Source organism: Papio anubis, chromosome 4 (assembly GCF_008728515.1).
Source record: "Papio anubis isolate 15944 chromosome 4, Panubis1.0, whole genome shotgun sequence".
Taxonomy (NCBI): domain Eukaryota; kingdom Metazoa; phylum Chordata; class Mammalia; order Primates; family Cercopithecidae; genus Papio; species Papio anubis.
This window is the reverse complement of record NC_044979.1, coordinates 130,696,457-130,724,088: the sequence shown is the minus strand read 5'-3', so window position 1 is coordinate 130,724,088 and position 27,632 is coordinate 130,696,457. Positions and strand designations below refer to the sequence as shown.

General features: G+C 48.2%; 1 protein-coding gene across 1 annotated transcript in view; it reads left to right on the top strand.

Moving 5' to 3' along the window:
- GALNT17 (polypeptide N-acetylgalactosaminyltransferase 17) overlaps nt 1–27,632 on the top strand; it is a 595,450-nt gene that overhangs the window by 240,971 nt on the left and 326,847 nt on the right. The window contains exon 3 of the mRNA XM_017956661.3: nt 24,353–24,519. Coding sequence (XP_017812150.1) covers nt 24,353–24,519 — 167 coding nt within the window. The remainder of the gene's footprint in view (nt 1–24,352; nt 24,520–27,632) is intronic.

Here is a 27,632-nt window from a genome sequence, read left to right as displayed (position 1 = left end):
TCCTGACTGTGGCATCAGCGGGCAATCGCAGAGTAACACAGGGTATCTCTCATTCATGCGCCCTCATGTCATGCCCATGTGAAAATCTCAGGCTTTTAGTCAAGCTTTGCAGTTCCCTTTAGTTTTGCAGTATGATTTTGTCATCCGTGAATTTATCTAAATCGATGTGTTTTTCTGTGTTGGCATTTGCTTATGATAAAAAAAAGAACAGAAAAAGTATAAAGAAGCAACAAAAATGATTTATAATTTCACCACCCAGAGGCAAAATGACATTTCACTGTTTTTTACTTTGAATGTCTTTTATTACTCATGAAGTTCTACCTGTTTTTATAAGTTTGTTAGCCATTCGTCTCTTTTGTTATATGAGTTATGCATTCATGTTTTTTGTTTATTTATCTAATTGTGCTCTTTTTGAGTTTTCATTATTTGAATAGTGTAAGATCTTTCACTCTTTCGTCGTCGCTGTAAGTGACTGTTTAGCAGTTTGCCGTTGTCTTTTTCTTCTTCTTTTTTTCTGAGACAGAGTCTTGCACTCTCGCCCAGGCTGGAGTGCAGTGGTGTGATCTCAGCTCACTGCAAACTCTGCCTCCTGGCTTCACGCCATTCTCCTGCCTCAGCCTCCCAAGTAGCTGGGACTACAGGTGCCCGCCACCATGCCCGGCTAACTTTTTGTATTTTTAGTAGAGACAGGGTTTCACTGTGTTAGCCAGAATGGTCTCGATCTCCTAATCTTGTGATCTGCCCGCCTCGGCCTCCCAAAGTGCTGGGATTACAGGCGTGAGCCACCACGCCCGGCCTGTCTTTTCATTTTATTTTGATGATCAGAGGTTTTCGGCTATTATTAAACTATTACTTTTAAACTTGGAAATTCTTTCATATCCAGAATTTGTACGAATATTCACTTATATTTTGTTTTACTTTCCCTGTATTTATAATTCTAAGTTTAATGGTTTTATCTATCTGCAGTTGGTTTTGAATTGTGTTTGGAAGGGAGACGTGCGCTCTCTTACCCCACGAGAGAGGAAAAGACCCCCAACACCATTTATTGAATGATTCTCTCCTTGCCTTTGGTTTGTGGTACCTTCTAGGTATTTATTCTCTTAGAGCAGGTCTGCTCGTGGCCTCTTGGTTCTGTTCCACTTACCAGTTGGCTTGTTCTAGAACCATCCTGATTAAATGATATTAGCCTTAGAATTAGAGTTATTATTGTGTGTGTGCCAGGGTCTCACTCTGTCACCTATGCTGGAGTGCAGTGGTGCCATCATAGCTCACTGCCGTCTTGAATTTGTAGGCTCAAGTGATCTTCCCATGGCAGCCTCCTGATTAGCTAAGACTGCAGGCACGCACCACCATGCCCACCTAATTATATGCTTTTCTTTTTTTTTTTTATTTTTTGAGATGAGGTCTTGCTCTGTTGCTCAGGCCTGAGTGCAATGGCACAATCTTGGCTCACTGCAACCTCCATCTCCCAGCCTCAAGCGATTCTCCCGCCTCAGCCTCCTGAGTAACTGGGATTATAGGCACCCACCACCAAGCCTGGCTAATTTTTGTATTTTTAGTAGAGACGGGGTTTTGCCATGTTGGACAGGCTGGTCTCGAACTCCTGACCTCAAGTGATTCACCTGCCTCAGTCTCCCAAAGTGCTGGGATTATAGGCATGAGCCACTGCACCCAGCCTGTTTTACTTCATTTTTGAGATGGAGTCTTGCTCTGTCACCCAGTGGTGTCATCACAGCTTTCTGCAACCTCCTCCTCCTGCGCTCAAGCAGTCCTCCCGCCTCAGCCTCCCAAGTAGCTGGGACTACAGGCGTGTGCCACCACACCTGGCTACTGTTTTAAAAAAAATTTATAAAGATGAGGTTTCACCATGTTGCCCAAGCTGATCTCAACCCTCTGGCCTCAAGTGATGCTCTTGCCTCTGCCTCTCCAAGTGCTGAAATTATAGATGTGAGCCACTGTGCCCGGCCATAATTATGTTAGCTTTCTATTGGATTGAATATCATATACAGATATGTAGCATACAGTGATGCTTTGGTAATCTATGGCCTACACACACGATGGTGAAAAGCTGAAAAATAGTTCCCAGGTAGCGTACAAGAAAGGGATTCCCATGCGAGCTCCCAGAAGGGCTTAACTCTTGTCATTTTTAAGGAAACTGAGGCCCAAAAAGGAGTGATCCGCATGTCGAGGTGGGAAGCTATTAGCATCAACACAGTTTGATAACCTGCTTCTTTATGCAGTGCATGTCTCATTAGCATGTGAAACCTCCACTCCTGGGCATGATTTTTAGTATTATAATGAGATTATATTGAGGAAAAACTCAGCGAAAAGTCAGTGCTTGGAGCCCATCTTGTCTTGAGCTGTCTGGATTTGGTCAGGCTCTTTTCAGGAATGCCAGTGTCTCGCTTCTGTAGCCTTGGAAGATGGCCACGTTCTTATCAGGAATGGTAGAGTCCCTCTGTAACAACCTGGGGAGAAGTAACTCAAGGAGAGAAACGGTTGGGTTCTTTCTTTTATGGTTGGGAATTCTGCTTGGTTAGCTCAGTTAGGAGGGCCTGCTTTCTGCTGCGTGACTCGGGTCAGCTGGTGAAGGGAGGCAGGGAGGTTGGGGAGGGGAAGATGTGAAGAGTCTTGATGACCATGCCTCTTGTCTGCCAGGACCGAGTCTCTGTACCAGGGGTCTCCAGCCCCTGGGCAGCAGACTGGTTTGGGTCTGCAGCCTGTGTCCTGTTAGGAACTGGGCCGAACTGCAGGAGGTGAGCAGTGGGTGAGCAAGCAAAGCTTCAACTGTATTAACAGCTGCTCCCCATCCCTCTCATGACCACCTGAGCTCTGCCTCCTGTCAGATCAGCAGCAGCATTAAATGCTCATAGGGGTATTGTGAACTCTGCATACGAGGGATCTATTTCATAGGCTGCACACTCCTTATGAGAATCTAATGCCTGATGATCTGAGATGGAACAGTTTCATTCTTAAACCATCGCCCCCACCCCACGCCCCTGGTTCATGGAAAAATTGCCTTCCCTGAAACTGGTCCCTGCTGCCAAAAAGGTTGGGGACCGCTGTTCTATACTGTCTCCCAATGACAAACTCTTCTAACCACGCGTTTCTCCAAACATATCATATTGTTCATCACCATATGACTCTGTATCTCTGGGTTTCCTTATGCCCTTTTCTTTTCCACAGTTTTGTTATTTATTGTTACCTATTTATTCTTTCAGGTGCAATGTTGAAATCATTTGTCAAGTGCTAAAATTGTTTCCATAGAAATATTTACAAAGGTAACATTTACAGTATTTTTTAAATTATAAAGGTAATGGGTTTTCAGTGTGGAGAACTGGAGACCACAGTGAAATATAAAGGAGTAAACAGAAGCAATAAAAAATTTATCCACTCATACCCTCCTTGATGAATAACTCCTTCTTTTCAGAAGCAGGAGCTTTGGAGTCAGGTAGATCTAGATTTAAAGTTTTACTCTACCCACCACTCTCTTGGCTTTGTGAAAGTGACCCTGAGCCTCAATTTTCTCATCTGCAAAATGAGGATTCCTACATGACTGGCTTATTGTGAAACAGAATGAGATAATGTATAGGCTGTACAGTTCCAGCATAGCGGCCGAAATGGCTGGGTTCACCCTTGCACATGTGTCCAGCTGGGGACTGCCTTTCTGCTCCTTGTGTTTTGGGACCAGTGGGCTAGCCCAGTCTTCTCATTATGAAGGCACGAGAGCCCCTCGTGAGGCTCACGCTTGCCGCTGGCACGTAGCTCTTCACCTAGTCAAAACAGGCTATGTGGCCAAGCCCAGATCAGAGGGATAGAGAAAACAGACTTGCCTCTTTAGTGGGAGAAACTTCAGAGTCAACTGCAAAGGCTATGGAGACATGGAAGGCGAGGGATTGGGCTATGAATGCATTTTGCCACACAGTAGAAACAGGATCTGCTCAATCTCTCTGGCAGTTCAGGATGAAGAAGGCATTTTAGGATTGACTGAGATAAGACCAGGTTAGGACTAAGCTGGGCCTGGAGGGCCTGGGGTATGGGATCTGACTGCAAGGTGCATTTGGCCTGTCCTTGAGGAAAATTTTTTTTTTGAGATGGAGTCTCGCTCTGTCGCCCAGTGGTGCAATCTTGGCTCACTGCAAGCTCCGCCTCCTGGGTTCAAGTGATTCTCATGCCTCAGCCTCCTGAGCAGCTGGGATTACAGGCATGCGCCACCATGCCCGGCTAATTTTTGTATTTTTAGTAGAGACGGGGTTTCACCATGTTGGCCAGGCTGGTGTTGAACTCCTGACCTCAGGTGATTCACCCATCTCTGCCTCCCAAAGTGCCGGAATTACAGGTGTGAGCCAGCGTGCCCAGCTGGAAGATTTTATAAGTGGAGATAACAATAATAAAAGTAACACAAGGACATAGGGATGGCCCACATATGGGAAGAAACAGCAGTGTTTTCAGGGTCAATGTCAGTAAAAACACAAGCTTGCAGGGCCAATTTGAGCAGAACAGTAAAAGGAAAACCGGCTCATTTGGTAATACATTTCTCATTGCTCTGCTGACATTAACAGGGTAACAACTTTTAAGACCAGTTTGGAGCTCTATAAAGGGCTGAAGATGTTGGAGGGTGAGACTTTTTTTTTTCCAGGCTGGAGTGCAGGGGCGCAATCTCGGCTCACTGCAAACTCTGCCTCCTGGGTTCACACCATTCTCCTGCCTCAGCCTCCTGAGTAGCTGGGACTACAGGTGCCCACCACCACACCCAGCTAATTTTTTTGTATTTTTAGTAGAGATGGGGTTTCACTGTGTTAGCCAGGATGGTCTCGATTTCTTTACCTCGTGATTCACCCACCTCGGCCTCCCAAAGTGCTGGGATTACAGGCAAGGGTGAGACATTGAGTGACAGCAAAGAGTTTTATGGCCTTCAGAAACAGGGTCTCGCCCTGTTGCCCAGGCTGGAGTACAGTGGTGCAGTCACACGTCACTGCAGCCTCGACCTCCTGAGCTCAAACGATCCTCTCACCTTAGCCTTCCAGGTGAGTAGCTAAGACTATAGGCATGTGTCACCATGCCTATCTAATTTTTAAATTGTTTTTAGAGACGGGAGCCTCCCTGTGTTGCCCAGGCTGGTCTCAAACTCTTGGCCTCAAGTAATTCTCCTGCCTGGGTCTTCCAAAGCTCTGGGATGACAGGCATGAGCCACTGCCCCCAGCCTATGGTTTTTAATTTCTGTGAAGAAATCTACTGGGCTGGGCGCAGTGGCTCATGCCTGTAATCCCAGCACTTGGGAGGCCGAGGCGGGCGGATCACTTGAGGTCAGGAGTTCATGACGAGCCTGACCAACATGGTAAAGCCCCGTCTCTGCTCAAAATACAAAAATTAGCTGAGTGTGGTGGCATGCACCTGTATCCTGAGGCAGGATAATCACTTGAACCTGGGAGGCAGAGGTCACAGTGACCCAAGATTGTGCCACTGCACTCCAGCCTGGGCCATAGAGTGAGACTCCATCTCAAGGAAAAAAAAAAAAAAGAAGAATCCTACTGGCCAAATTTTGGATGTGCTGGTCCTTGGCGTAAAGCTATTTATTATTTCTAATTTGCATTATTTCCTGATGTATTTTCACTGCTCTTGCAGCAGTGACGGTTGTCCCCTCTCGTTCGACATGTACCATAGAAAGGTTATGGGATAAATACTACGTAGGAATAACGTAGGCAGCATTTCCTGTGCATGCATGGGAGGGTGTTTTTAGCTCTGGCCTGAAACTGTCTGCATTAATTTACCCTTAATTGTTTTCAGAAATTCTATTCCTGAGCCACTGCTTAATAAAACTCAAGGTTTTGGGTTTTTTTTTTTTTTTTTTTTTTTTTTTGCTTTAGTTGAATTCATCAAGATAAGCTTTATTGTACCCAGACTCATTTACTGAACTGAGAATCTGAAGGATGCCTCCCTTCTGCTCCCTTGTGTGTGTGTGAGTGTGTGTGTGAGTGTGTGAGTGTGTGTGTGTGTGTATCTTTTCTTCCCTTTTAGAGAAAGCAGTGCTGCACAAAGCAGGGAACTATGGTAGAACTGAGCATAAAAGAATAAAATCCTTCTGGGCACAGTGGCCCACGCCTGTAATCCCAGCACTTTGCGAGGCCCAGGCAAGAGGACTGATTGAGACCAGGAGTTCGAGACCAGCCTGGGCAACTTAGCAATGCCCCATCTCTGAAAAAAATAAACATTAAAATTAGTTGGGCATGGTGCCGTGCCTGTAATCCCAGCACTTTGGGAGGCCAAGGCAGGTGGATCACTTGAGGTCATGAGTTCAAGACCAGCCTGGCCAACATGGTGAAGCGCCGTCTCTACTAAAAATGCAAAAATTAGCCAGTCGAGGGGGTGCACACCTGAAATCCCAGCCACTCAGGAGGCTGAGACAGGAGAATCACTTGAGGCCAGAAGGTGGAGGTTGCAGTGAGTCAAGATCTTGCCTCTGCACTCCAGCCTGGGCAACAGAGTGAGATTCCATCTCAAAAAATAATAATAAATAAATAAATAAATAAATATATATATATATATAAAAACATACATACATATATATATATATATGTATATCTCCTTCTGATGATAGAGACTGAGTTTGTTTGCCCATAACAGGCCCTCCTACTGTACCTTGAAACTGGCATACCTGGCCAAGGAAATCTGAGCCCCACAGATTTTTGGCTAAAGGCAATTACTTTGTCCCTGGAAAAGCAACTCTTTATGACTCAAAGAAAAATACTTGTTTCCCAGGTAGCCATGGAGCCAGTAGGTGATCAGTCCAAGAATAAAAAATGTCTTTGGAGAATATTCCAAAATAAATATTAATAGGAGCCAGGCTGGCAAAGAAGACATAGAGCTTCGTTGAGCCTAAAGTGCTTGGCAACAGAACCGGGGCCAGTCACTGGCCTGTGACCATGGTGTTGCGGGGGCGGGACTCACACTGACAGTGATGTTCTCACTGGATGTGTGGACTGAGTTCATCCCTTCCTGCCCTGCTTCTGAAGGAAGGTGTTAAAAGGTATGAATTCTCTCCCCAGCAAAAAAAAAAAAAAAAAAAAAAAAATCAAGGTTCATGCACCCACAATGATATGGTTTGGTTCTGTGTTCCCACCCAAATCTCATCTCTAATTGTAATCCCCATGTGTCAAGGGAGGGACCTGTAGTCTCCACGTGTTGAGGGAGGGAGGTGATTGGATCATGGGGGCAGTTTCCCCCATGCTGTCCTTCTGATATAGTGAGTGAGTTCTCACGAGATCGGATAAGTGTTTGGAAGTCCCTCCTTCCTTCTCTCTCCTGCCGCCTTGTGAAGAAGGTACTTGCTTCCCTGTTGCTTCTGCCATGATTTTAAGTTTCCTGAGGCCTTCCCAGCCATGTAGAGCTGTGAGTCCATTAAACCTCTTTCCTTTATAAATTACCCAGTCTCGGGGATAGCGGTGTGGAAACGGACTCATACAATGTCTTGCATTCAGTGTCTAGGAGTTTTGCAGGGGCTCCATAGACCACAAAATATCTCATGCTTTAAAGCAGGCTAAAGCTTGATGTGTGAGCATTGCCCCAATATAACTAATAGGCAGGGCACACTTGGACTCAAATGCTAGAGTAGACGGTTTGTCCGGGAGACTGCTCTGTGTGGGAACTGAGCTAATGAGGTATGTTGTTGCTTCCTGGAAGAACTGCAGAGCTCAACTGGAGGAAATTAAACCACTCAGCAAAGTGTGCATTTTTCCTAATAATGAGAGCTCCAAAAGCGGGGCCTCGCACCTCTCAGTGATTCCGACCCCCATCTCATTTTGCGAGGTTTGCTGTTGCCAAAAATGATACCACTCTTTCCCGAGATTATAGGGAAGCCTTGATGAGGAGGGAAGCAAAAAGGGAAAATTGGGCTGGTTAATGCACTTGACCCAAGCAGCTTTCAGAGTTTGAGCCCTGATTAGTAAATCAAGGGAGACAGAAGTGTGGTTGTGTTCAGGATGGTATCTTTTAAGTGTTGAGGTGCCATCACTGATGCTTTAATTGAGGTAGGAAATAAGTGATGCCTTTGATCATAAGAGAAGCAGAGGGAATAAATAGGAAAGGGATTTTCCTTTGTTCATTCAGTAACCATTTATCTGCCAAGCATTGTACTGGGCTCTCGGGGAATAGAAAGAATTAAGACCAGTCGCTGTGGCTCACGCCTGTAATCCCAATGCTTTGGAAGGCGTACGAGGAGGGATTGTTTGAGGTCAGGAGTTTGAGACCAGCCTGGGCAACATACTGAGACCCCATCTTTAAAAAAAAAAAAAAATCAACCAGGTGTGGTTGGGCATGCCTGTAGTCCCAGCTACTTGGGATGCTGAGACAGGAGGATCGCTTGAGCCCGGGAGGTCGAGGCTGCAGTGAGCTATGATTGTGTCACTGCATTCCAGCCTGGGCGACAGAGCAAAACCCTATCTCTAAAAAAGAAAAAAAGAGCGGCCGAGCATGGTGGCTCAAGCCTGTAATCCCAGCACTTTGGGAGGCCGAGGCGGGCGGATCACGAGGTCAGGAGATCGAGATCATCCTGGCTAACACGGTGAAACCCTGGCTCTACTAAAAGTACAAAAAATTAGCCAGACATGGTGGCAGGCGCCTGTAGTCCCAGCTGCTCCGGAGGCTGAGGCAGGAGAATGGTGTGAACCTGGGAGGTAGAGCTTGCAGTGGGCCAAGATCGTGCCACTGCACTCCAGCCTGGGCGAGAGAGCGAGACTCTGTCTCAAAAAAACAAACAAAAAACAACAACAACAAAAAGGATGCTGTAGCTCCTGAACGCCTGCACCCTTGGAGTGGGAATGACCAGACTGAAGACTGCCATGATGGCAGCCCGCAAAGGGACAGAAAGTAACGAAGGAGAAGTGCCTGATACAAGACTGGGCTTTGGGAAGGCTGAGGTTGGAGACCAGAGGAAGTGCCTAACAGGAGAAAGGCAGTGTTGGGCAGATAGAACAGTTTGTGTGACTTGAGAGACAGCATTCTCAGTTCTAAGAAATAATAAATTCATAGTGGCTGGAGAAAGGGCAGGGAGAGGCGATGAGGTTGGAGTGAGGGATTGGGTTCAACTTGGGTGCCAAGCAGAGGAATTTAAACCTAATTCTGAAAGCTTAGAATTAGGAGAGGCCAGGAGATCGTTTAAGTAGAGGAGTGACGTGATCACGTGTGTACTCTAGAGAGGTCATTCTGGTCGCAGTAGGGTAGGTGGGATGGGGTTGGAGGCAAGGGACCAGTTAGGTGGCTTTTGGTGTCATTCAGGAGGTAACCGGTGAGGACTGGAATGAAGGCGGTAGAAATGGAGGAGAAGGGACCAATGTCATATAGAGATCCTGAAAATGGCAGAATCTACAGGATTTGGTGACTGATGGGCATGGTGAGGGGTCATGACTTGAATTTGACGCCTGAAGAGACAAGATGGTGGCCTTCAGCAAAGACACGGTGGTACAGAGAGCAGGTTTCCATTTTCGGCATGCTGAATTTGGGATGTTTATGAGCTCTCCACATGGAGATTTGCCGGGGGGGTGGGGAGCTGAAGTTTCAGTGAAGATCCAGGCTAGAGATGTGGGTTTGGGAGTTGCCAGGGTACTTGGAGCTGTAGACTTGCATGAGGTCACCCAGGACCCGTTTATGAAGAGAGAACAGCAAAGGGCAAAAGAAGGAGCTTGAGGATTTGGGGAATTTAAAGGAAAGGGTAACCTGTGCACCAAAACCAGTGGCCAGGGAAGATCCCAGAGGAGAAAAAGCGCAGATAGGAATGGGGGAGGAATAGTGAATGTCCAGGATCCAAGAGGAAATAGCGATTATACAAGGAGAGGGATGGTGGTGTTGCATACTGCAGAAAGGATCATGAGCGATGGTGAGGTGGGCAAGGGTCCCTCCAATTCTGGCCATATAGAGTAGATGTCACTGAAAACTTTAACAAGAGCGGTTTTAGCAAAATAGGTTGCACAGGAGCCAAATGCTGTATGAAGCGAGGAGTGAATGAGAGGTAAAGAAGGGAGACAGGGAGGGAAGGGAACATGGCAATTAAGCCAATTAAGACTGTGGAAAAAGAGACGATTATTATTATTATTATTATTATTATTATTATTATTGAAACAGGATCTTGTTCTGTTGACCAGGCTGGAGTGCAGTGGTGCCATCATAGCGCCCAGCAGCCTTGAACTCCTGGGCTCAAGCCATCCTCCTGCCTCAGCCTCCTGAGTGGCCAACACCACACCCGGCTAATTTTTAAAATGTTTTTGTAGCGACAGGATATTGCTTTGTCGCTCAGGCTGGTCTTGAACTCCTGGCCTCAACAATCCTCCTGCTTCAGCCTCCCAAAACTCTGGGATTATAGGCATAAGCCACTGCACCAACCCAATTTTTTACTTAAATGGGAGGGAGTTGAGTAGAAAAGGTCAGCAGAGGGAGAGCAAAGACGGAAGAGAGACAGTGATAGACGAGGCAAGGCCCCGAGGTGGGAGGAGGCACGGTAAGGATGCAGGGGTCAACCTTGAACTCCTGGACTCAGGTTCCATCAAGAGAGGAGGTGAAGACAAAGAATGGGTTGAGAGGTAGGTAAGCTTGCAGAAGGAAAGTGCTTCTCCCATTTCCATTGTGCAGGAACCACCCAGAGAACTTGAGAAGCAGTAGACTGCTGGGCCCCACCTCCAGGGATTCTGAGTCCCTAGGTCTGGGAGGAGCCTGGGGAGTTGTTTTTTTTTTTTTTAAACGACAGGATCTCGCTCTCTCACCCAGGCTGGAGTGCAGAGGCGTGATATTGACTCACTGCAATCTCTGCCTCCCGGACTCAAGGGATCCTCCCACCTCAGCCTCCTGAGTAGCTGGGACTACAGGTGCATGCCGCCACACCCGGCTGATTTTTATATTTCTTGGTAGAGATGGGATTTCACCATGTTGACCAGGCTGGTCCCGAACTCCTGACCTCAGGTGATCTGGCGCCTCAGCCTCCCAAAGTGCTGGGATTCCAGGCATCAGCCACCACGTCTGGCCTAGTCCTGGGGATTTTTATTTCTGACAAGCTCCCAGACGATGCTGTTGCAGATGCTACAGATCTGTGGACCACATGTGGAAATTAGGGCTGATGGTGTTGATTTCTCTATGGAGTAGGAGGCACAATCCCTTGCGGATAGGAAGGTTGGCCCTAGGAACTTGGCAAAAGGTAGAGGACGGTGAAAGGTAGTGAAATCCGAAGTTCTGACCTAGAACAGAAAGAAGCCTGCAGAGCAGGCCAGGCACGGGGGCTCAGGCCTGGAATCCCAGCACTTTGGGAGGCCGAGGCGGGCGAATCACCTGAGGTCAGGAGTTCGAGACCAGCCTGGCTAACATGGTGAAAAACCCCATCTTTACTAAAAATGCAAAAAGTAGCTGGGTGTGGCGGTGCATGCCTGTAATCCCAGCTAATCAGGAGAATCGCTTGAACTGGGAGGTGGAGGTTGCAGTGAGCCGAGATCACGCCATGACACTCCAGCCTGGGCTACAGAGCAAGACTCCATCTCAGAAAAAGGAAAGAAACGTGCAGAGCAAAGACTAGAGCTCCTGGAGGTGTCTCCTTTGCAGCTGCATGAATGTGAGACTTGGTCCTGCAGCCTGCAATCTCAGCTGTGTGAGAGAAGGGGAGAAGCGGCAAGGGGGTGGCTCCATCTAGAGCTGGGGTCCTTCAGCACTTGTGGGAAAGAAAGGCAGAGGGACAGGAGAACTGTGGGGCTGGCAAAAGGCAGAACCTGGTTGAAGGAAGTGTGGAGATTCCAGTTCGACTGGATGAACATGAAACTAGGGAAGGATTAATAGATTAAAAAAAAAACAAAACAAAACGACTAGGCATGGTGGCTCACGCCTGTAATCCCAGCACTTTGGGAAGCCGAGGTGGGCAGATCACCTGAGGTCAGGAGTTCGAGACCAGCCTGGCCAACATGGTGAAACCCCGTCTCTACTAAAAATACAAAAATTAACTGGGTGTGGTGGCAGGTGTCTGTAATCCCAGCTACTCGGGAGGCTGAGGCAGGAGAATCGCTTGAACCCGGGAGGCGGAGGGTGCCGTGAGCCGAGATCGCGCCATTGCACTCTAGCCTGGGCCACAAAAGTAAGTCTCCATCTCAAGAAAACAAAGACAAAACAAACAAACAAAAACAAGTGTCCTGGGGCCTGGAAGTCTGAGTAAGGGTAGGGGTTTTGGGACTACGAGGCTGGAGAACTGGGATGAAGAGAGATTATGACTGTTGAAGTCAAAGGTGGTCTAAGTGCAGCTGTTCTGGGTGTCAGTGAGGTCCAGAACAAGCCCTGGGGGTTTGAGATAATTGCACTGCAATAACCGAAACCAGGTGTGGTCCTCCTGGGCATCCCTGGGTGTGGGTCAGAGGCTCTTGAAGTGGTGACAGGAAGGAGAGATTGCAATGACAAGGTTCTGATGAGGTGTGACACTGCAATCTGGTGTAATCTTTTCCCAACCAAAGGGCAATGCGTTCATTCGCGTTCCCTAGAGAAAGAGAAGGAATTGAGCAGGGGCGGGACGGGGAGGTAGAGAGAGAGAATGAATTTATTTATTTTTCCCATTTTTTATTGTGTTAAAACATACATAACGTAAAATTTACCGTCCTAACCATTTTTAAGTGGTTCGCTGGCATTAAGCACATTCACATTGTCATGTGACTGCCACCACCATCCATCTCCAGAACGTTTTCCTCATCTGAAACAGAAACACTGCTCCCGATCACAATCACTTCCCATTCCGCCTTCCCTGTCCCCTGATAACCTCTTTTCTACTTTCTGTCTATGAATTGGACCATTCTAGGTAACTCCTGTAAGTAGAATCATACAGGATTTGTGTTTTCTGATTAGCTTATTTCACCTAGTAATCCTCAAAGTTCATCCATGTGGTAGTATATTGCAGAATTTCCTTCCTTTTTAAAGCTGGATAATATTCCATTTTATATATACAAGTCATCCCCTAGTATCTGAAAGGGATTAGCTCCAGACCCCCCTTGGATACCAAAATCCATGGAAGCTCAAGGAAATCCCTCACATAAAATGACATAATATTTGTACGTAAACTACGCATATCCTCACATATACTTTAAATCTAGATTACTTATAATACCTAATGCAGTGTAAATCTCATGTAAATAATTGTTACGCTTATTGATTTTGTATCATTATTATTACTGTTATTGAGACTGAGTCTTGCTCTGTTGCCCAGACTGGAGTGCAGTGGTGCGGTCATAACTCACTGCAACCCTGAACTCCTGGGCTCAAGCAATCCTCCCACCTCAGGCTCCTGAGTAGCTGAAACTGCAGGCATGTGCCACTGTGCCTGGCTAATTTTTACTTTTAGAGATGGGGTCTCATTATGTTCCCTAAGCTGGTCTTCAACTCCTGGCCTCTAAGCACTCTTCCCACCTTGGCCTCCCAATTAGTTAAGGCTACAGGTGGGAGTTACTGTGTTTGGCTCTATGTTATTTTTTTCTTTATTTTGGGGATATTTTCCCTCTGTGGTTTGGTTGAATATGAAAATATAGAACCTGTGGATTGGGAAGGCTGACTCCATATACCACATTTTGTTGATACATTCGTCTGTTGATGAGCACCTGGATTGCTTCCAACATTTAGCTGCAAATGATGCTCTATGAACAAGCGTGTACAGTATCTCTTCAAGACTCTGCTTTCAGTTCTTCTGGGTATATACCTGGAAGTGGAATTGCTACTCAGATAGTAATTATTGTTAACGGACCACCATACTGTTTTCCACAGCAGCCATAACATCCTCCCCTCCCACCTCCCCTCCCACCAACAGCGCACAAGCGTTTCAGTTTCTCCGCATTCTCTTCAACTCTTGTTATTTTCAGGTTTGTTTTTTTTAAACAGTAGCCATCCTAATGGATGTGAGGTGGTACCTCACTGTAGCGTTGATTTGCATTTCCCTAATGATTAGTGGTGTTGAGCAGAGAGAGGTTTATTTTAAGGACCTGGCTCACACGGTTGTGGTAACTGGCGCATCTCATGTCCGCAGGGTAGGTGGGCAGGCTGGAGACCTTGGGAAGGGTGTCTGGTGGCAGAATTTCCTCTGGCAGTGGAAAGAGACGATGTGAAAATGTGTATGTCCACAGCGTGCTGCAGTTCTCAAGGGTTCTCTCACTGGCTTGCAGCTATTCTGAGAATGTCAAGGTGGTGTTTTCTGACTCCAACTACCTTTTCCATCAGAATCCCACAGTTTCCATCCCATGTTGCCTTCCAGAGCTGTAAGAGTTTGGGGGTGGCGTGTGGTAGAGAGGCCTGAGCACCTAGAGAGCACGGACCTTCATCAGCGGTAAAGCCTTTATTAATACTCATGACCTTCTGCATGTTTATGGAGCACTTTGGAAGTGAATAGGAATTAGCCTGGTCGGAATTTGCAGAACCTGGTGTGAGGCTGTCATTCCATTGTGAGTCTAGCTCTTTACTGCGTAATCTCTAAACAAGCTCACAGAGGTTTCCCCTGGAACGTCGAGGAAGAGAGCCCCTGTGCTCAGGAGAGCTCTGATGTCCCATTTCTCCCTCTGTTGTTGACCATGCAAGTCTGATTCAGTGAGATCCATCCATTCACATCCAGCCTGGAGCTCACCGTCCCCACCTTCCTGGTCCAGCATAGCCCATCTATTACAGCTGTTTGTAGATACTTCGTTTGACACTTAGCATCTCCTGCTTTGCATTGACAACTGCCTTGTTAGAAGTGTTTAATGTGCCTTAGCCCTCATGTCCCAGAACTCCAGGTGATTGGGGTGGGGCAGTGCTTGGTGATCGGTCCCGTCCCTCGGGTGCGGCAGATGTTAGGGCAGAGACTGAGGGGCATCACTGCACTTGGGAGCTAGAGTTGAGGGGAGCAGCAAGGAAGTCCTGCAGATCGGCCACACAGTTTCGCCCACGTGAGCCAAGCGATACCGAGAAACCCAGGTAGACCCTGGAAAGGGGAGCACTCGCCTTAGACAGACCCAAGAAACAAAGACTAGGGGCTGAGCTCAGGCCCTTCGGTCACCTGCCCAGCCGCCTGAGCATGCACAGGTACGCCTTCCATCCCCAGCCCCTTTAAGGTCCTCTTCTGTGTCCCTGCCCTGAGGGATGATGGGGACAACCGAGTCAGGCCTGGGTGCACAGTGGCTGAAGTGCTGCAGTGACTCATTAGCACAGGACTTTTGCAAAGCCCAGAGAGGCTGAGGACAACCTTGGCTCCTCTCTGCTTGGAGTTCTTCAGTTCCAGAGCTTGGGGGTAGAGCACTCTCCCGCGTGAGCTTTATCCACATTCCCGCCAGCCTTATTAACCCCAGGGGAGGTGGAGCCAGCTTCCGCTCGCTCATATCTTCTTGATAGGAAATCAAACCTGACCCGGCTCAGGGATACTATGTGGGAATACTTTGCCCCCAGCGGGCCATGGGCATGGTGCACCTGGCTGTAGAGGACTTTCTCCTAGTTGGGGCTTTTAGGGCAGAGATGAAGAAATCAAGAAATTAGCTGGGTGCCATGGCTCATACCTGTAATCCCAGCAGTTTGGGAGGCCGAGGTGGGCGGATTGCTTGAGGTCAGGAGTTCAAGACAGCTTGGCCAACACGGTGAAACCCCAACTCTATTAAAAATACTAAAATTGACCGGGTGTGGTGGCACATGCCTGTAATCCCAGCACTTGGGAAGGCTGAGACAGGCGGATCACCTGAGGCCAGGAGTTCGAGACCAGCCTGGCCAACATGGTGAAACCCTGCCTCTACTAAAAATATAAAAATTAGCCAGGTGTGGTGGCACACACCTGCAGTCCCAGCTACTCAGAAGACTGAGGCAGGAGAATCGCTTGAACCTGGAGAGTGGAGGTGGCAGTGAGCTGAGATAGTACCACTGCACTCCAGCTTGACAAAGCAAGACTCCATCTCAAAAAAAGAAGAGACGAGAAGAAAAAAAAAAAAAAGTCTCGCACAGGAAGTGGTTTAGTGGTTGGGCTGGAAATTGTGTGGAAGTTTGCCCGCTGCAGCCGCCATACCGTGCCTATCCAGGCAGGGGCATTTGGAAGTTTAAACACCGTAAGATACTGTTCCCATCTTGCTACTTTTCAGACAACGCTGTGTGACTTAGCACAAGTGAATTCACCCCTCTGGGCCCCAGTTTCCTCATCTGCAGAATGGGCATGATACTGCTGCCTACCTCCTACGGTTTACTGTAAGGATTAAAGCCTAGTACATGGGAGCTTCCAGCAGTTTCTGGCATGTAGCCCACACTATGTGTTAGTTATCATCGTCAGCAGCAGCAGCATCATTTTCTGTAGCCTGCTGAGCCTCCTAGGCCCTGTCGTACCTAAATTGTTTTCCAGTGATGGGGATGTTTGGGGAGCTTTTTGTTTTCAAGTTGGCAGACTGGGTCACAAGCATGTTTTTGTTGTTGTTGTTGTTTTTATTTTGAGACAGATTCTCACTGTCACTCAGGCTGGAGTGCAGTAGCACTGTCTGAGCTCACTGCAACCTCTGCCTCCTGGGTTCAAGCGATTCTCTTGCCTTAGCCTCCCAAGTAGCTGGGACTACAGGCGTGCTCCACCGTGCCCAGCTAATTTTTGTAATTTTAATAGAGATAGGATTTCGCCATGTTGCCCAGGCTGGTCTTGAACTCCTGACCTCAAGTGATCTGCCTGCCGTGGCCTCCCAAAGTGCTAGGATTACAGGCATGAGCCACAGTGCCCGGCTGTAAGCATGTCTTAATACCTCTCATTTTTACCACATTGTGGTCAGGCAAACTGTCTCCTTAAAAGTGGTCCTGTGAGGGCAGGGGTCTGCTTTTGCGACTGCACGACCGGCGCTCTGGGCTTCGATTTCTTCCCTGCTGGAGGCCTTGGGCCTTGACCTACCGTGATTTCAACTGTGATTCTCTCCAGTGATTCCCAGAGGTGCCTGGCTGGCGGGCGGGGGGCAGGGGGTAACTGTGGTCAGTCTCAAGGAGTTTCAGAGGTCAAGGAAGCATCCCAGGCATGTGGACAGACAGACAGATGGACAGATGGGCAGTAAGGTGTTCACTGTTCTAGAGATTTCACTTGGTTGGTTATATGTCTCTACTTTCTTTTCTCTATGACAACAGCTTTGCAGAGGATCTGTTTTCCAATTAGCTCTTGAGGAACTTGGTTTTGAATTTCTTTGTAGCCCCTTTCTGGTCTTGGCCATTGAAATTGGTCCAGCCAGGTGCAGTGGCTCATGCATGTAATCCCAGCACTTCAGGAGGTTGAGGCAGAAGGATCACCTAAGCCCAGGAGTTCAAAACCAGCCTGGACAACTTAACGAGACCCTATCTCTACAAAAAATACAAATTAGCTGGGCTGGCAGTGCACACCTGTGGTCTCAGCTACTTGGGAGGCTGAGGATCACTTGAACCCTAGAAGTTGAGGCTACAGTGAGCTGTGATTGAGCTACTGCATTCCAGCCTGTGCAACAGAGAGAGACCCTGTCTGCAAAGCGGGGGTGGGGAGAAAATAAAAAAAGAAATTGGTCCAGACCTTCACACCTTAAAATAGCTTTCTGGGTACCAATCTTCTTTCAGATAAAGGACTGTTCATTGCTTACTGACTAGTTATTGAAAGGAAATTTGTGATTTGTGAAACCCAGGTTCAAGTCGGTGTTGCTAGAGGGAGCACACAGCAACCCCCAGGTATAGATGCTGAGGTATTTTGTAGTTTATGTGGCATGCCTATCTCTCTTTGCTCTCTGGGCGTCTTTCACATCTGGAATTTCTTCTTTTATCCTTGCAAGCTTCCAGCCTGCTCTTACTTGCCTGGCTTTTATTTTTATTTTTATTTTTTTCTTGAAATGGAGTCTCCTTCTGTTGCCCAGGTCGGAGTGCAGTAGTGTTATCTCGGCTCACTGCAACCTCCACCTCCTGGGTTCAAGCAGTTCTCCTGCCTCAGCCTCCCGAGTAGCTGGGACTACAGACATGCCCCACCACGCCCCGCTAATTTTTGTATTTTTAGTAGAGATGGGTTTTGCCATGTTGGCCAGGCTGGTCTCAAACTCCTGACCTCAAGTGATCCGCCCACCTCAGCCTCCCATTGCCTGGCTTTTATAGCCTGGGAGGCCAACAGGGAGGCAGAAAATGTGTCTGAATCTGTAGGTTTCATTATAGAGAGACGGGGCCAGAAGCCAGGGTCTGAGTTGATGGTTCCCTTCCCTGGATCCTCCTGCCCAGCACTGGCTGTTGCTGGGCCCACCAGAGGGCGCCATGCAGGCCACCCTGGCACTGAGCCCTTGAACGTTTCACCCCTTAGCTCTTCAGGAATGAGAGAATGAGGGAGGGGCTTCTTTCCTGCCAGCGTGTGGGATGTCCAGACACCATGCAGTTTGGATGCACTGTCTGATAGCCCTCAGGCCACAGTGGGAATGGATTCAGCATTATCTCCCAGGGGCAGGAGCATCTGTTTCCGTGCTTTGTGCAATCTCTAGCATGTCTGTGGCCTGTGGGGTCCCCTCTCCCTTCTCCTGTCCACCGTCACCTGCCTTCCTTCACTGGTCTTTCTGCCCTGTTGGGTATTAGTATCTGATTGGAAGTAACGTACGTATCAACCCATGCCTATGTCTACTGTTGGCAGAAAATGCTTAAAACTGTTACAGGAAAGGGGTCCCCATCCAGACGCTAAGAGAGGGTTCTTGGATCTTGCCCAAGAAAGAATTCAGGGTGAGTCTGTAAAGTGAAAGCTCATTTATTAGGAAAGTGAAAGAATAAAGAATGGCTGCTCCATAGACAAAGAAGCTCTGAAGGCTACTGATGGCCCATTTTTATGGTTATTTCTTGATTCTATGGTAACCAAAGGGTGAATTATTCATGCCTCTTCTTTTTAGACCATATAGGGTAACTTCCTGTCATTGCCATGGCATTTGTAAACTGCCATGGTGCTGATCAGAGTGTAGCAGTGAGGACAATCAGAGGTCACTCTTGTCATCATCTTGGTTTTGGTGGGTTTTGGCCAGCTTCTTACTGCAACCTGTTTTAGCAAGATCTTTATGACCTGTATCTTGTGCTGACCTCCTGTCTCATCCTGTGACTCAGAATGCCTTAACCGTCTGGGAATGCAGCTCAGTAGGTCTCACCTCATTTTACCCAGCTCCTATCCAAGATGGAGTCGCCCTGGTTCACACGCCTCTGACAGAACTTGAGCTGTCCATCTTTCCATCTACCCAGCTATTCTGAGCATCTTCAATATATCAGGCAAAAGGCTGGGCTTCGAGATTACTTTTAAAGGCAGCGTCTACCTCCCTAGAGCTTAATGATCAGCAAAAAGAATGCTGATTTTTATGATAATAATTACAGCATTTATATTGTCTGCTGTCAAGTAAATCCGTGAATCTTGGAGGACTCTGGCCCGGGAGAGGTGAATCATTGTTTAACTGGGCGAGGTTAGAAACCTGGGTCCTGACTGGGAACAGAGCCCTGAGTAGGTGGTGCGGGCAGGATCTGGGTGACGGCTCTGGAAGCCTGGCCAGTGGTCATCAGGGAAGTGCAAAAGTGAGCAGAGGAGCCAGGAGGGAGAATGGCAGGGCCAGCCTGGCAGGCTGGACCTTTATTTTATGAGTTAGTGCATAACAGTGCGCCTCCCCACCAAAGGCTGTGTTATACAGATTGCTCCTGTGGGTGTTGGGGGTTTGATCCTGCTGGGGGAAATTTGAAGTTAACCTGCTCCAGGGCTGAGGGGCTGGGGGGATATGCACATCAATACCTGGTGTTCCGCTGGTAGTTTGTCTCCTGTCCCCAGGGACATTTCATGGGCTCTCAAAGCCTGCTGGGGCTGCTTATTCTCTGGGCCCAATAACGAGATGCAGATGAAATGGGAAAGAAGAGAGTTTATTTCTGTAACCGGCTACAGGGAGAAGGCCTGGAAAATATCACCAGACCAACTGAAAATCACAAAGGATTGTAGAACTTGTATACCTTCTGAGCTATGTGTCTGCATGTAAGCGTGCATTCATCTAAATACGTAAGTGATTAGCTATTTCTTTTTTTTATCTTTCTTTTTTTTTTTTTTGAGATGGAGTCTCACTCTGTCGCCCAGGCTGGAGTGCGGTGGCACGATCTTGGCTCACTGCAACCTCTGCCTTCCAGGTTCAAGCCATTCTCCTGCCTCAGCCTCCAAGTAACTGGGACCACAGGCGCCCGCCACCATGCCTGGCTAATTTTTTTTTTTTCGTGTATTTTTAGTAGAGACGGGGTTTCACCATATTGACCAGCCTGGTCTTGAACTCCTGACCTTGTGATCCCCCTGCCTTGGCCTCCGATAGTGCTGGGATTACAGGCGTAAACCACCGCACCCGTCCTAGCTTCTTCTAATCTATAACTAAAGTGTGAGTCTTGAAGACCTTCCTCTGGAGCGTCAGTAAAGTTACTTAATCTACATGGGTCCATGTGCTAAGGGTGAATACCCTTATCTTGTCTCCTGCTAAATCATGGAGAGAGTTCCTTTAGACCCCCAATAAAACTTGTTTGTGGAGTTCTGGGGAGTTTCTTGAGACCCCCATTGAGAACTTGTTTCATCCTAAATGAGTCCTGTTGAGAATTCCTTCCGTTATCTTGTCCTGCTTCAAGGCCCAGGAAAGGCCGGAGCAAAACTCTCCGTGGGCTTTTGTTACATTCCAGCCTTTGTATGAGGACACAGGCTCTTTCAGCTTTTAATATTTAACTTAACCACTCAGCGCTTAAACAGTTGTTACAGAGGTCTGCCTGTTTAGCTGTTAGTAAGACCTGGTCTGCCACAGTTTCACAGACTGAGAAGCTGAGCTGTGGAGAGAGGTGGGGTGAGCAGCGTGCCCAGGGTTACAGATCCCAGGTGGGATCCAGCACTTTTTGCTTCTGAAATCCCCTGTGATTTTTTTTTTTTTTTTTTTTTTGAGATGGAGTCTCGCTCTGTCACCCAGGCTGGAGTGCAGTGGCCGGATCTCAGCTCACTGCAAGCTCCGCCTCCCGGGTTCACGCCATTCTCCTGCCTCAGCCTCCTGAGTAGCTGGGACTACAGGCGCCCGCCGCCACGCCCGGCTAAGTTTTTGTATTTTTAGTAGAGACGGGGTTTCACCGTGTTAGCCAGGATGGTCTCGATCTCCTGACCTCGTGATCCGCCCGTCTCGGCCTCCCAAAGTGCTGGGATTACAGGCTTGAGCCACCGCGCCCGGCCATCCCCTGTGATTTTTTAAATGGTCACCTGGACCCATGAAAGGGCAGGACTGAGGACCCCATGCCCTGAAGGCTGCTACGTTTCCCATTTCACCAGGGGGCGTTGCCTGCTCCAGCCAAGAGGCTTGACTTACGACCGGATCCTTGATTGCAGCGTAGCCCATTGCTTGTGACTGGAGATGATGGTGCTGGGACTGTACAGTCTGGCCTCATTTCTTTTCAGTTTCAAAATCCAGAAACTGTTAAAAGCGAAGGATCAGAGAAACCAGCCCTAGGAAGATATGCACAGAGTCAGTGGGTGTGTGACGTGTGCCCTGACACCGTGTGTCAGAGATGTTTGAACCAGAGAGACTCCATCTTAAACAAGGGCTGGGTGTAATAAGGCTGAGACCCACTGGGCTGCATTCCCAGGAGTTTAAGGCATTCTGAGTCACAGGATGAGACAGGAGGTCAGTACAAGGTACAGGTCACAAAGACCTTGCTGATAAAAGGATGCGGTAAAGAAGCTGGCCAAAACCCACCAAAACCAAGATGGCTATGAAAGTGACCTCTGGCCGTCCTCACGGCTCATTGTATGCTAATTATAATGCATTAGCATGCCGAAAGACTGAAAGACTGTCCCACCAGCGCCTTGTCAGTTTACAAAGGCCATGGCAATGTCAGGAAGTTGCCCTACCTGGTCTAAAAAGGGGAGGACCCACAATTCTGGGAATTGCCCACCCCTTTCCCAGAAAACTCATGAATAATCCACCCTTGTTTAGCATATGATCAAGAAATAACCATTTAATTGGGCAACCAGCAGCCCTGGGGGCTGTTCTGCCTATGGAATAGCCATTCTTTATTCCTTTACATTCTTAATAAACTTCTTTTTGCTTTACTCTACGGACTCACCCCAAGTTCGTTCTTGCTCAGGGTCCAGGAACCCTCTCTTGGGGTCTGAATCAGGACCACTTTCCAGTAACACATGCACGTGTACAGCGGGTGAGAATGAGCCGTGGTGGGACAGCTGCCACACTACCAGGGATGGGATGGCTGCTGCCGTCTGGCCGAGGGAGTTCTGAGGGACCCTCTGGAGTGCCCTTGTCTCGCGGACCACCACACAGTCAATGAGATGATTCCTGCCAACTGCCCGCCAGCCCGTCAATGATCGCTGTAATCTCCCTGGCAGCCCCCGAAGTAGATTTACAGCAGTGTGGAAAAATGAGGCTGCTTGATCAATGCATCCCTGGACAATCTCCTCCAGGAGACACAAACACATACTGTAACAAAACTTTATTTTCTTCTGAAAATTGCCTACATGATTAATACAGCCCGACACAGCCCAAGCTGCTCAGCATAAGAAACAGCCGTATTTCTTGCTCTCTCTTCAGCTCCGCTCCTCTCTCACTCCGTGGCTTCATCCGTTTTCTTTGTTCTGCTCTCTATTCCGTTGTGCTGTATATTGTGCAATCTCCCATAAGGAGAAGGAGGATGCATTAAAGTGCAGGTACCTCGGCACTCCATTCCACTGTGTTTCTCTTTGCTGTTTCCAATGTGGCTTAGGCGTAAGCATAAAATTAAAGTCATCGGTGCTGCCTGGACAGACTCTCGGAGCACCTGTGACTGAGAAAAGCAGAGCACGTTCCCCAGGTACTAAATCGTCTCTTACATCACCTGGAGCCGTGGAGAAGGCCTAAACTCTGTGCTCTGGAGTCCAGACTGGATGAGAGGAATTCTTCCCTTTAATCTCTGCGCTCGGGCATGTGAGGGCTGCTGGGTATTGTGAGGGAGGGATGTCAGCAGGTTGTCCTGTCTCCTGTCTCCGGGGAGGTTCTAGGACTTCCCGAAGAAGAGCTGGTGTGCCTTAGGTTGCACGCTCCTCCAGTGTGGAGTCCTGTTCCTTTACTATGATTATTGGCATGGGTGTTTTATTTCCTCTCCCAGAATGTTAACTCCATGATAGCAGGAACCTCTAGTATAATATAATACCAAGCACTTAGTGGGTTCAGTAGATGCCTTCTTTTGGGTTCCCCCAGAAACAGAGCCTGAAACAAAGGTTTGAGTGCAAGTGGTTTATTTTGGAGGTGAAGAAAGCATCACTAGGGGAGTGGGAAGTAAGACTGGGAGGGAAAGGCACCCCCTCTCCAAAGGGTGTGTTATGAAGATTGCTCCTGTGGGTGATGGGGACTTAATCCTGCTGTGGGAATTTACATTTAACCCGATCTAGGGCTGAGGGAGCTGGGGTGTTTGTATTAGGTTGGTGTAAACGTAATTGCGGCCATTAAAAGTAATGGCAAAGCCCGCAGTTACTTTTGCACCAATCTAATACATCAATTCCTGGTGTTCTTTTGGTTGTTGTTATTTAGAAACAGGGTCTCATTATGTTACCCAGGCTGGAGTACAGTGTCAGGATCATAGCTCATGGCAGCCTTGACCCCCCTGGGCTCAAGTGATCCTCCCACCTCAGCCTCCCAAGTAGCTGAGAATACAGCCATGCACCACTGCACCTGGCTAATTTTAAAATTTTTTGTAGGTACAGAATCTTGCTATGTTGCCCAGGCTGGTCTTAAACTCCTGGCCTCAAGCGATGCTCCTGCGTCAGCCTCCTAATGCTGAAATTACAGGTGTGAGTCACTGCACCTTGTCCCCAGTCGTCTTTAGTTGAGAGATTTAAGGGGTGGAGTAACCGCTTAGGCATCAGCAAAGAAGGTTTCAGACAAGAAATGGAGGGGCTGGAGTCTGAAGTCATGCAGGTGTGCCCTGAAGCTCAGGGCACAGGTAGGTGGCACAGGTAGATGCAGGTAGACATATGCCTGGGACTGATGCCTGGAACTCCCTTAGTGATGCTCTCTTCATCTCCAAAATAAACTACTTGCACTCAAACCTTTGTTTCAGGCTCTGTTTCTGGGGGAACCCAAATGCAGACATCTACTGAACCCACTAGAGGTTCTGGTTATCACAGAGCTAACATTCTAACTCACTGCCTGTAGGGTGGTGAATTTGGGGGAAGTGGGGCTGCATCTGTTAGTGCTCTCTTCCTTAGGGTTTATTCTCAGTTCTTAGCCAAGGAGAAGCCTAAGGGAACCAGTGATTCACACCTTGGGATGAGTGGATGAGGATTCAGCTGAAATCTTACACTGTGTCCAGCTGCAGCACCTGAGCTTTTATCCTTCCTCTGACTGTGCGTTTCCGATCTCTCCTTCCCCAGGTGTAAGGAGCTCAAGTACTCCAAGGACCTGCCCCAGATATCCATCATATTCATCTTCGTGAACGAGGCCCTGTCGGTGATCCTGCGGTCAGTGCACAGTGCCGTCAATCACACACCCACACACCTGCTGAAGGAAATCATTCTGGTGGATGACAACAGCGACGAAGGTACAGGGGTGGCTGACCTGTGCACAGGACATGATGACAGCAGGGGGAAATGCCACTTTCATTCCAGCGTGAGCCTGAGCATCTGTGTCTCCTGGTCCCTGGAGCGTATCTGGGGAATGGGAGATTTTTTTTTTTTCTTTTTCTTTTTTTGAGATGGAATCTCTCTCTGTCGCCCAGGCTGGAGTGCAGTGGTGCAATCTCGGCTCACTGCAACCTCCACCTCCTGGGTTCAAGCGATTCTCCTGCCTCAGCCTCCCGAGTAGCTGGGATTACAGGCACTTGGCACCACGCCTGGCTAATTTTTGTATTTTTAGTAGAGATGGGGTTTCACCATGTTGGCCAGGCTAGTCTCGAACTCCTGAACTCAGGTGATCCGCTCACCTCAGCCTCCCAGAGTGCTGGGATTACAGGTGTGTGCCACCGTGCCCGGCCCGAGATTTTTTTAGAGGAAGATATCTAGGCATACCCTGGTCTGTTATTCCTTGAGTCCTCTAGAGCAGGGGTCCCCAACCCCAGGGCCATGAACCAGTAGCAGTCTGTGGCCTGTTAGGATCTGGGCTCCTTCCTGAGTGGCAGGAGAGCAAGGGAAGCTTCATCTGTATTTACAGCCACTCCCCATTGCTGGAATTACTGCCTGGGCTCCACCTCCTGTCAGATCAGCAGCGGCATTAGCTTCTCATAGGAGCATGAACCCTATCGTGAACTGCACAAGCAAGTGATCTAGGTTGTACCCCCTCCCCACCTTTTTTTTTTTTTTTTGAGATGGAGTCTTGCTCCATCACTCAGGCTGGAGTGCAGTGGTACGATCTCGGCTCACTGTAACCTTCACCTCTCGGGTTCAAGCGATTTTCCTGCCTTAGCCTCCCGAGTAGCTGGAACTACAGGCATACACCACCATGCCTGGCTAATTTTTGTATTTTTAGTAGAGACAGGGTTTTGCTGTGTTGGTCAGGCTGGTCTCGAACTCCTGACCTCAGGTGATCTGCCCTGCTCAGCCTCCCAAAGTGCTGGGATTACAGGCATGAGCCACTGCGCCTGGCTGGTTGCAATCTTTTTATGAGAATCTAATGTCTGATGATCTGAGGTGGAACAATTTCATCCTGAAACCATCTCCCCTGACCCACATGTTCCATGGAAAAATTGTTTTCCACAAAGCCGCTCGCTGGTGCCAAAAAGGTTGAGGACCGCTGCTCTAGGGCTCATTAGACTCATTGACTGGCCATGGATCTAGATGAACTTCCCTCTTCTCGTTACCTAAAGTAGATGACAGGGAAGAGCTGAATTCCTCCTCCACTCCCCACCCCATGCCCCATCTTTGTCGTCCTTCTCCAAAAAGCAAAATAAAAAATTCCATCCTGTGTTAGGAACTGTTTGTCTACATTGGAATTCTCCTCTGGGCCACCGTGCCCAAAATGGTCTTACGTAGAAATGAGTGGTGTTTGCTCATCTTCTGGAATTCAGCGCTAATAGGAGTGATGGCTCAATGGAAACTGTACAACAGGAAAATATTGCATGTCAATAACAAAACTCCTGGGAGGTCCTTGGAGATATTTAATAGTTGGACAAAGGCATGGCATCCAGGGCAGTGGGGGTGGGTGTTGCTAATGGTGCCTTTGTGTTGGATCCCAACCTGCAAAATTCAGTGTGCTCACTGCTGGGAGCGACCCCCACAAGCTCATGGGATAAAAGAAGGCCAGCTAGAGTGAGTGCCTGAAGGCCAAGAAAGCTTATCTTCTGAGCAACTACAGGATTAGGGGTAGGCTAAACCCCTTCCTTTCATCGTGCTGGGTAGGAGAGGGATTACCCTGCAAGCTGCTCCGGCATCTGGAAGATGGTGAGGAGGAGGCAATGCCATGGGTCCTGTTTAAAACTGGATTATCTTGAGGAGCACAGGAATGAGCCTCTCCTATTTAATCAGCCTGGATGCTGATGTCCCTGGCCCTTCTGAACCGGCCCACTCTTCTGAAGGGCTTGGATGCACCTGGGCCCAGTGGTATGCCTTCTCTGGGATCTCTGGCTTACAGAGTTGGGTCATTTGGTGGATTTTTCACATCCCTAGTTTTATTTCCTTACCTTTGGCCATTAGTTATCTATAGATTCTTCTAAACCTGAGAATGATTGTCTCCTTGTGAGAAGGAGGCTCTTTCAGTTCCTGGAAGCCTCTAAGTCGTGCAGCAAATTCTCTTTCCTTGACATGCCCATGGCTGTCTGCTCTGTGACATTTCTCTGCACCTACCACAGACATCTTGCTCCAGCAGTCCTTCCATGCACCCCTGCAGGGACTCCGTCTATATTTCCCCAGCTGTCTCCAGCAAAGCACTTCCTCAGAGAAGCCTCTTCTAACCTCTGAGTGGGGAAGTAAGATTGTGAAAGGAAGGCATCCTAAAAAGATTGGTACTGTGGGTGACAGAGCTTAATCCCACTGGGGAAAATCCAGGAGCCAGTGTAAACCCAGACCTCAGAGTTAACTTGCTCCAAGTGCAAGGGAGCTGGGGTATTTATACACCTTTAGGATAATGAGGCCCTGGTTCTGTGCTATCTCAGCACCTTGCTACTAGCTGTCACACTTATTAGCTTGAAGTGTGTCTGCACAGTGGACTCTCTGAAATAGGTGAGATGTTGTTTCCCAGGGCCTGACTGGTGGTTGAAACTCATTAAGTCTTTCAACAAGGGCGTGCATGACGAAGCCAGGTAGGGCTAAGAAAAGGGCAGGTGTGAGCTAGTGGCAAAATGACTAGAGATAGCCCAGGGCTAGAACACCCAGAGAGGAGCATGAACTGCAGATCGGGCTGGATTGGGGTGAAGACTCATTGCCAGTGGTACACCCTCTCCTGAGGAAATCTAGGTAGAGCCCAGCCCAGGAGGAAGAAGGGAAGGTTAAGGCAATCTCAGCCATAACTGCAGCTCCTTGACTGCAAGGATCTCCAGTACAGGGTTAGACACTTACTGGGTTCAGTAGGTGTATTAGTCTATTTTGTGTTGCTACAAAGGAATTCCTGAGGCAAGTGATTGATTGATTGACAGATTGATTGATTGATTGATTGATTTTGAGACAGGGTCTCACTCTGTCACCCAGGCTGTAGTGCAGTGGTGCGATCACAGCTTGTTGCAGC